General features: G+C 38.3%; 1 protein-coding gene across 2 annotated transcripts in view; it reads left to right on the top strand.

The window, feature by feature from the left end:
* LOC137971236 (sorting nexin-29-like) overlaps positions 1-10,000 on the top strand; it is a 30,042-nt gene that overhangs the window by 1,678 nt on the left and 18,364 nt on the right. Inside the window, exons 4-11 of one of the 2 annotated variants that reach the window (XM_068818014.1) lie at positions 122-196; positions 700-746; positions 2,836-2,925; positions 3,716-3,800; positions 5,160-5,230; positions 5,361-5,422; positions 7,816-7,927; positions 8,687-9,995. In XM_068818014.1, coding sequence (XP_068674115.1) covers positions 122-196; positions 700-746; positions 2,836-2,925; positions 3,716-3,800; positions 5,160-5,230; positions 5,361-5,422; positions 7,816-7,927; positions 8,687-9,995 — 1,851 coding nt within the window. The remainder of the gene's footprint in view (positions 1-121; positions 197-699; positions 747-2,835; positions 2,926-3,715; positions 3,801-5,159; positions 5,231-5,360; positions 5,423-7,815; positions 7,928-8,686; positions 9,996-10,000) is intronic. The other variant, XM_068818015.1, reaches the window with a different exon arrangement.

Below are 10,000 nucleotides of genomic sequence, written 5' to 3'. Positions count from 1 at the left end.
AAAAAAAACTTATTGAAACCTGTCTCTCCTAGGAGGCAATGGGTTAACTGGGGGCAGTTTTAATAATAATTATTGTTACTCACTTGTTACATAACCCTACACTATCATTTCTTTTCTTTAGAGTAGTCTGCTTGTTGGCCCAGTTTGAAGCAGTTTTTCAGCATGGCTTCAAAAAGACAAAAGTCAGTGCATTTAGGTAAAGTACAAGCAACTCAAATTGCTGAAAGTAACATTGATACATAATGGAAATGTTATCCTGGTCATAGACAACTTGTTATATCCGGGTTCCTAGGTTCGGTGCGCTTGCGTAGTAGGGCTCAGAAAAGTGTAGTTCTGTTTTCTGTTCAGGTTCGGTTCTGTAAGCTGTTCTGTATTCCAGCTTTTGATATACAATGTACGTGATTGACCAGTTATAACAAAACTAAGTATTTTTAACTTCAGGGTTTGACTCAACATGCAATGTTTTACAACTTACTTTGCCTTAAATTTGAGTGGATTTGTGGATGATGCACCCCCGGGTCCATTTCATGTTTCTGTTGTGTATTTGATTGTGTTCTAGACTGTTTTGTGAACCTACGGTATTGTACAAGCTTTGTTCTTACCCATTTTATACCCATGTTGCCTGATTTTTCAACTTTAACTTACTATAACTTAATTTATATAATATGTCACAATGGTTTGTTCTACTTCATTCTCCAGGCAAGTTGGTCAAGTAGCAGGAATTGTCAAGTTAGATCCTGAGGCAGGTGAGTGACTTGAGAACTTATTAATATGTTTACTAGTCTTCAAGGCCAAGGGCTAAAACTCATTCCACAAAGGAACATTCATCTGACCTTGGCAAATGCGATAATATTGATGTGTGTGCATTTGTTCAAACCCAGATTAGTCTTATCCTTAATTGTTGGAAACTTAAATTTGCAGTTTATTTGATTCATAAAAAATGGTTCTACATGACTTTTAGCCTTCAAGCAGCTCAGGAGTGAAATTTTATCAATTTTTCGGTGCCTTGAAATAGGAATGTGGTAACTAAAGAGGATGAGACAATCACCAACTACTCTTCTCTGGCAAAGGAAATCAGGAAAATACGTCTGGTGTTGATGAAGATTGCGCGATTGGTAGTTGGTTGTTTGGGTGTAGTGTATGAGTGGTTGGAGGGTTTTTTTGAAAGTTCTTGGGATTCCAGATGTTTTGGGAGAAATGCAGGCATCCGCAGTCTTAGGGACCATCATAATCCTCCATAACTTACATGATTAAGTCTCTAAGCCCCAGGTCCGGTAAGCAACATTTATGCCTGCTGCTCACAGGTTGTTCTGATCACAGAAAGTCAAGTATATAGATGTTATTGAACTAGCATGAGGTCCATAATGGAAAAAGACATGTATTGGTCAAGTTCCTTTTTTTGTGAGTTTATGAAGCCTGAAAAGGAATGAGACCAATATTTTCCCAGTATGGTAGTCAGTAAGGATGGGGGCACAGACAAAGACATCATGACAAGTGCCAAATCAACAAAGCACGGCAGGCCTTCAACACCCTATGGCCAATCTGGAGTTCAACAGTTCTCTCGCTTCACAACAAGATCCAGATCTTTAACACCAATGTCAAGTCGGTCCTACTTTACGGCTCAGAAACCTGACGGGTAACAAAGACCAACACCCACAAACTCCAGACATTTATCAACAGAAATAAATGATGTCTCAGGAACATCCTCAACATCAGGTGGCCGGAAGTCATCTCAAATGAACAACTGTGGGACAGGACCAAACAAGCCCCAATCGAGTCCGAGATGAAGAAACGAAAATGGGGATGGATCACTCACACGCTCCGCAAGCCTGCTTCTAACGTCACCAGACAAGCCCTTGACTAGAATCCACAAAGGAAGTGGAAGGTGGGCCAACGAAAACAGACCTGGTGCAGAAGCGTTGATGCTGAGGTGATTAGGCAGCTGGTAAGACGTGTACCAAGCTGAAGAAGATTTCCCAGAAACGCATTCGTTGGAGGAGTGTTGTTGCGGCCCTTTGTTTCCCAGAGAATTCAATGGCATGACAAGGACCGAACAAGCTAGTTCAATAATGTTTTTATTATATTGGCTGTCTTTTGCAGGGTTTTCTATTTCTCGGAGTCCAGCCTCTTCGAGTTCTTTTGTTAACGGTTCTGTGAAGTAAAATTTGTATTGGAACTCCAACATGACTAAAGAAAAAACATAAATTTCTTGTATTTTTCCTTTATGCCTGAGAAAATGGAAACAGAAAATGGGAACAGTTTGGCAACCTATATACGCTGCTTTGTGATTGGTCCGTTTTAGTGGTCTGTATTGCAAATTATTATAATATTATGGCTCTGTTTCACTAGGACTGGGAATTACAAAATTCATGAATTTGATTGGCTAAAACCGCGGTCTAGATTTTCCCATCTAGACCGGCATCTAGACCGGTAATGTTTTGCGGTGAAAAGATGCAAACTAAGATGCAAAAATATTGAGTATTTTCCTGTACCAATATTTATTTATGGAAGTGCCAAACAGCATGATGACAAAAGAGAGGATGACGAGCAAACTTTGACAGAATTAAGTTCAGCTCATCGCCACTCATCGCTGTTCGCAAGCAAAATGTCAGTTAGTACAAACCAGTTACATTAACGAATTAAATTGTTCTTGTTTGCCATATAATAAACATCTTATTAACCGAGCTTAGTCAGTCTGTATGGGGGAATCTAGTTTATTAATATAACAGTTATTTTTGTTATCATTAGTGTTATTGACCGTAATATTATTGTACATGTACCTATATGTGGAAGTGTGAACTTAAAGATACTTTATTTGTTTACCTTTAATTTTAGTGTTTTGGAGCTTTGTAAAAGTTCATTTGGGAAAACTAGATGAGGAAAGATTCGTCTCCCTTCAAAAGGCAACAACAGATGCTGGACGAGGTTCGTGCAGACATTCAGATTAACCCCTAGCACTTGTAATGATAATTATTATTATTATTATTATTATTATAATTATTGATCAGTAAATCATTAATTTTAAAGGGTGGTGACAAAGATCCAAAGAAGCAACTCTTGGATAAGACAATGAAAGCCTAGTATTATTTATCCTAGTAGGAGGAAAAGAAACTATAAAAGGTCTTGCGAGACCTGGGAAGAATGAATACACTGTAAATGAATAAATGAAGAAATGTATGAGTGAGTGAGTGAGTGAGTGAGTGAGTGAGTGAGTGAGTGAGTGAGTGAGTGAGTAATCAATTGAGCAAATGATGAATGAATGAATGAATGAATGAATAATGAAATCAGTCAGTAAGTCAATCAATGTTTTAAGTGTTAAAAATATTCCAGTGCATTAACATGGTTTGAAGAGGAAGAATGAATCTGACTTACAAAGGTTTTCTTCATGAGGAGTGATTTAAGGCTAAAAAACTGTAGACTTTTATAGTACAGTAATAATGAGGAAACAAAATAAATAGAATAAAATCACTCTCTCTTTTAAGAATGCATTAAGATCAGGACCTCCAGATGTCACATTTGCATGCAGTGGATACCTTTGAGGGAAAAATGGGGAAGGGCAGCCTTAGCAACTGCATGGATACACAAATGTAGGGACTGAGTGAGTGGGTGAGCGCAAAAAGCATGATGTCAGATACAAAAAGTTGCAGGACCAGTTTACAGATACTCTAAATAGCACCATTTCACACAATAACTGCAAATGTTATTTTTTTGAAAGGGCGAGCTTGGTTGAGGTCTGCTCTGAATGAACATTTATTGGAGAAATATTTTCAAAGCATGCTGGGGAACAAAGCCATTTTAAGGTACTTTTTAAAAGCCTTCTTTTAGATAATGACTGCTAGTGACACATACATGTAGTGATTGAATCATAAGCCAATAATGATAATTATTATTAGTATAAATACACAGGTGATTATCGATAATCACCTCGAGGGACAAAATGGCGTCCAGTAGTCGTTTTGCCACTGAAAGTGAAGATGATTTCACGTTGAAATGTTTCTTTTTTCTCTTTTTTGACATTATCACCTGTGTATTTAAACTAAAATATTCACCGATAATCACTTCGCCTTCGGCAAATAATTGTTAATTATTTTATTATTCAAATTGATAATTACATGTAGGTAGTGTTATTAATAGTAAATTGTTTCATCCTTCACCTTTTAAAGGTCCATTTGCACCCTTGCAATCGCAAGGATGCAAATGCGATCAATTGTTATTGTTTGGAAAGTTGCACTGTATTATTGAATAAAATAGTCCAATTGACCAGCTATTTTTGTCATTTGACGATTAAATGATCTTTTAAAAACAATCTGGGCACAGCAGTGATTTTTGAATTTGCACAGACAATCACTAGATGTTGAGAGAATTTTATCAGGGATTGTTATTATTTTGTCTTCTATTTTATGACCAACCTGTAGACCTTTTAGCAAGAGATTGGCCATGATGTCCATTTTTTCATCCCTGGACATTAAATTAATGCTTTTAACAGCTTTAACGGTTAGCGGTTTGACACTGCCTTTCACAGAATTGGTTAAGCTTTTCCCTCAAGCATTATAACGCTTTTTTGACCCATTAGCTGTGAGGAGACAGCCATTAAAGCATTGAGACAAAGCCATCAGCCGTTGAACTATAGCCATTATTATAATGACGTTTTAACAAACCGTTAAAAATCCTTTAAACCTGCTAACTGGCCGTTTTCGTCCATTTAACCGATTTTCGTTAGTATACATGTACGTTTTCCCATGCAAGGTCTCATGTATATGCTTGGTAAAAGTCTTGCTTTCAGACCTTACTTTCATCTGGCTTTTATGAAGTCAGATGGAAAAATCTGGCAACTTAACTTATTGCCAACCAAATTTTTCTCTTGTAGCCAACTGGCAACATGATGAAAACGTTAATTTTGATCCAGGCTGGACTAGAGTTGCTTTCTCTCTACTAACAGTTATTGCTTGGAGTTTTACATCTAGTCCTGGATAAGCCAGCCAGTAGATGATGGTGCCAGGGAAAAATAATAGTAAATGATGAGTGCTCACAAAGTTAATGAGTGTTCCTATAGTAATTGTGATCTTAGTGTAAACTTTCAACATTCGCTTTACATAATTCACATTTCGTGTGACTTCAAGACGGTGTAACTTGCTGTTTTGTTTTTATTTCACCGACAGCCAATTTTATGACAAGGAAGCTTTTCTTATGGACGAAGAACGGGCAAGTATGCTACCCATGATTGCAGCAGGTTACTAGTTATTTTGTCGTATTTTTTTACTTGATCTGAAATGATTTTACCTCTCAAAGAATGAGGAAAATTAAAATTTAAAAATTAAACCGACTTGTTTCGATTTTGTTTTTTTTCCCTCATCCTGTAGGCCTTAGTCCTATTTTGTTTGCTCTTATTGTTGATAGTGAAGAGCTGAACATTGTACGGCAGGTGAGTACATGTATTTGTTATTTTGTGGTTCTAAGTTTTAAAATTAACTCAGGAAAGCACTAATCGTTTACATTTTGATGTTGGGTACATGTATGCACTGCCCCCTTTTGCAAAGCTTATCGCAAGTTTTTTTCTAATACGAACTACGAGCAGGGATTGCGCAGTGGTGGAAGTATTCACCTCCCACCGACGTGGCCCAGGTTTGACTTTGTGTCACAAGTGGGTTGAGTTTGTTGGTTCTCTGCTCTGCTTCAAGACGTTTTTCTCCGTGTACTCTGGTTTTCCCCTCTCCTCAAAATCCAACCTTCCATTTGACACGAGTTTATTTGATTTCTGTTTAGTGTCACCCAGTCAGTGAGTGCCACAGCGCTAGATACAGTTGACACTTAAAAAGAAAAACTTCATTTCATTCATTCATTAAATTTTCAAAACAGCATGGTAGTATTTGTACACACATACATTGTAAGGCATCATCATTCTCACGCAATGACTTGAACAATCAAATCGGCAGCTATATTCGCCATGCCTTCACAACCTCTAAGCACATCTCTAACAATTTGTTGATACTTTTCTGGGGCAGACATCATGCCAAACATAAGTCTCTTGTAACAATATAGGTCACGATGGGTCACAAACATCGTGATATGTCGGCTGTATTCACTGCGAAGAATCTGGTGGAAACCCCATTTTAATCAACTTTGCTGAAAACTGTGCTTCCATTCAAATCGTGCAAAAGTTCTTCTACCGTAAGAATCGGATGTCTCTCTTTTATAATGACGCATATCAATGCAGATTCTGACGTCACCATCACTCTTTGGCACAACTACCGAAGGGGAGATCCAGCCAGACGGACCTTCCAGCACCTCCTCAATGATGTCTGCTTGTAGCAGCTCTTCCAGCTTCTCATCCACTTTCTCGCACAGGCCAGATGGTATCCTACGTACTGGCTGAGCAACAGGTTTCACTGATTTATCCACATAAAGTTTCAGCTCATAATCTTTGAGAAGACCGATCCCGGTAAACAAATCTTGATATATTCGGCGAATATCATCCCCAGAGGGCTCACATACAATACTGTGTGTCTCCGCCGTTTCTCTCCCCAACAGAGTGTGCCCGCCACCCTTGATAACCACAAAATCAGCTTGACATTTGGCGTTGCTGCGGGTCGACACAACTTTTGCAGAAAATGTTCCGAGAGTCGGCAAAGGCTCCGTAGCGCCATAGGCAAACAACACTTTAGCTGAACAGCGTGATTCACACTGGATTCCACTAGCTTTTAACCAATGCCAGGTCTGCTGGTCCATTAGGTTGCACGTAGCACCAGAGTCAATCAGTGCATCTAGTAAGTCTACTCCCTCGACATTGAGAGTTACCACACCATAATCTGAACTCAGATGATTGGTGATGTGGCCTTTGTTAAACGCATAATCAGGACTCTGCCTAGCCCCACTGGTTGAAAAAGCCTCACACCCCACAGAATTTTCTTTGTTACCCACGTCGCGTCTGGTACGATTACTTCCTCTACCAGTCCTACTTTTTGTGCCGTCAAACCTTCTTTCATCACTCTGGTGACTTTGTGTACATCTAATTTGAAAAGGGCCTTTTACCCCACACTTCCCGCAGGCCTGGTCATGTGCTGGGCAGCTCTTATCTCCGGCGAAATGTCCTTCCCGGCCGCAACCAAAACAAATGTTTGGGCTCTTTCCTCCTTTTGCACCACAAGCATTCCACGCACAACCCACATTCCCCGTGCCATGCACGTTCCACACACCACCTGAGTTTTTTCCCCCAACAGTGTTTACATGACCCTGATTTTAACTTAATCGTTAAAAGAAAATTAAAATTATCCTCGTTGCCAATGTAAAGTCTCTTCATACGCCGGTTATAACATCAAAACTAACTGCAACCTTTAATGATTATTCACAACTGCTTAATAAAATAATACATTTCACAGATCATAAAAGTTCACACTGGCGCATAGTCATGCATAATACAATTCCCATAGTGCAACCTTGCATAAAGGACATGACACTACAACCACAGTTTAAAATAGCTGGCTACTTTTGTTTAAAATTAATGTATATAGCCAACTTTCTCCGAACAAAAAGAAACCCTTGCTCACTGGAAATTTATATTTTTCTGGGTGGACACTGCTACATCTTTTCTTTCAATGAAGCCAACCAGCTGTCTCCCACCAGTCTTTTTCTTCATGTTTATTTTCATGACATTTTTATTTTCATTATAATGCCTGCCTTGGAGAGTCTCTCCAAGCTGATGTTCAATTAAAAAGTATCATTAATTTTAAAATGTACCAGTATTTACTGATTGCATATCATTGTTTCATAATAATAACTGTTATTATTTTATTCATCATTCTTTGTGACTTCTTGTAGCAACCACCACCACCTTTGACTATCAACAAGGAAGTTTTCAGTGCCATTTTACCGTCAATGTCAAATAAGCCTGTTGCAGAACCTGCCCCTATATATTCTGCTGCTCTTATTGGTCAGTACACTGTAGATAATCCCATGTACTGTTCTTTTTTAAGTACAGTGTGTATACGATGGATCCCATGATTTATTCTCTTGATCAAAGTTCTGGGAGAATTTTTCAATTATTTGTAGAAGTAGGACCCCTTGTCTAGGAGTGTACAACTTCGTATTTTTACAGACCAAGTTACTTTGAGAGTGATTTTCCTGTGAACCAAACATTTCCAGCTAGTCACAACTCTTGCATGAAAAATCATTACCCATAGACATTCTTTTGTATTTATGTTAATTAGACTTACTGACCTCATTTTGAAACAAGAATTCTTTTGAAATTTGCTTGTTGCATCAAGGCTAGAAAGACTTATTAGCATTAAAACAGAAGAGTATTTTATTTGGCCTCCATTATGAAAAAGGTCTATGGGATTGAGAATGGTCACTTAAGCAAGCCAAATTTTAATTAAGAACTCATCTAAAAATAGCTTGATCTGTGAAAATGCCTTTACATAGACCTAGTATTGGAGTTGTAGGCTCTTTGTTATGGTCTTCTGGTAGAAGTCATGACATGGACAGTACCCTCATAGTTATTTTAACTCTGAGATTGAAACTTACACACTTTACTTTGGCTAATGCTAGACGATTTTACTCACCATTGGGGGTGCCTTAGGTTTGACTTGGTTTAAGTCCTCAGTGATTAGGTTTTTTACGAGTAGATTGCCCTGGCTTTTGGTCCATAGCATCTACAATGTATTTTCAGTTTCCTTCCTTTTCCCAACAGATGATTCAAAACAAGTTAAAAGGAAAAAGAAGAAAAAAAAGAAACTAAATCCTGCTATAGTTTCTATTGAAGAAGATAACAGCCGTCAAGATTTTCAAAGTGATTCAAAGGATTTTTCACCCAATGACTGCTCTGTGAAGGAACCCGTAAATTTAAGCTCTGATGAAAGTAAATCTTCTGGTCTGGTGCACACTTTTTCTTCTTCATACCCTGGTAACATAACTGTTGTACCAGAAGGATTAACAGGAAAATCTTCATGTGTTGATGGACAACAAATTGTTTTTACGGAAGTAACAAAATCCCTCTCTTTGCCTGAAAACTCTCCTTTTTTAGAAAACAAAACGGACGTCAGTGAGTCAAAAGGTAAACATGGTGTTTTTAACTTTGAGGATTTCTTAGAAAATTTAACAGTGGAACAAAATAGTTTGGTTGCAAAGAGACCTTTGACCGGAGAAAGTGAAAGCAATTTTGTAGCAGTGGAACCTAAAAATGATATCTTGGAAAAAGATGGGGAGAGAGTCCCAGTGGTGGAAGACACTAACAACTTTGTCTTTGGAGATGCTGAATTTTTTCATAAACATTCGGATGTAGATAACAAGGATACCTGTTTGGCATCTCCGATTCCAAATAAACAGACAGCATCATTCGTAATGTCAACTAGCTCTTTCACAACGGATGATGCTGCAACTGTAATTCAAGGAAGTCATGAAGGGAATGAAAAAGATTTGCTTCGTATTCCACGTGATTCGGGAAATGACCATTTTGACACAAACTTCACGAGCTCCTTTGCTACACAGTGTTCTTCTCTGCACGGAGATGAGGGCATATCACAGAATATAATATATGATGAATGTGACACAAATGACAATGAAAAGCAGGAATCAAACTTTTCTTTTACAAAAATAAAAGCTACCAGCAGTGATGAAAATTTTGAATCCAGAGCTGATCATCACAAGGTAACTTCAAATGAGTCACAGGTATCTAATATTCTCAGTGCACAGGAACACCATTCCCACCTTGACAATGAATTGGAGAGTATAAAAATAATAGAAACAACAGCAGAGAATGATGACTTCTATGAAACAGGGAGCAGCAATTCTGCCGAGCTTGGCCTAGTTACAAGTAGAGGCTTGGAATTGCAGTCGGATGCAGATATTAATAAGATGGAGTCTGTGTTCTTGATGGACAGTGGAGAATGCCTTTTGCCTATTGCTAAAGGGGATTTGATGTTGCAGACCAGGACTGATTCCCCAGGATCTTATTATGCCTCTGATGTTTCAGCAGAAAAAGACCGGGATTCACTGTCAAGGTCTG

This window comes from Montipora foliosa, chromosome 9 (assembly GCF_036669935.1).
Source record: "Montipora foliosa isolate CH-2021 chromosome 9, ASM3666993v2, whole genome shotgun sequence".
Taxonomy (NCBI): Eukaryota; Metazoa; Cnidaria; class Anthozoa; order Scleractinia; family Acroporidae; genus Montipora; species Montipora foliosa.
Note: the sequence above shows the minus strand (reverse complement) of the source record. Positions and strands in the feature narration are given on the sequence as shown.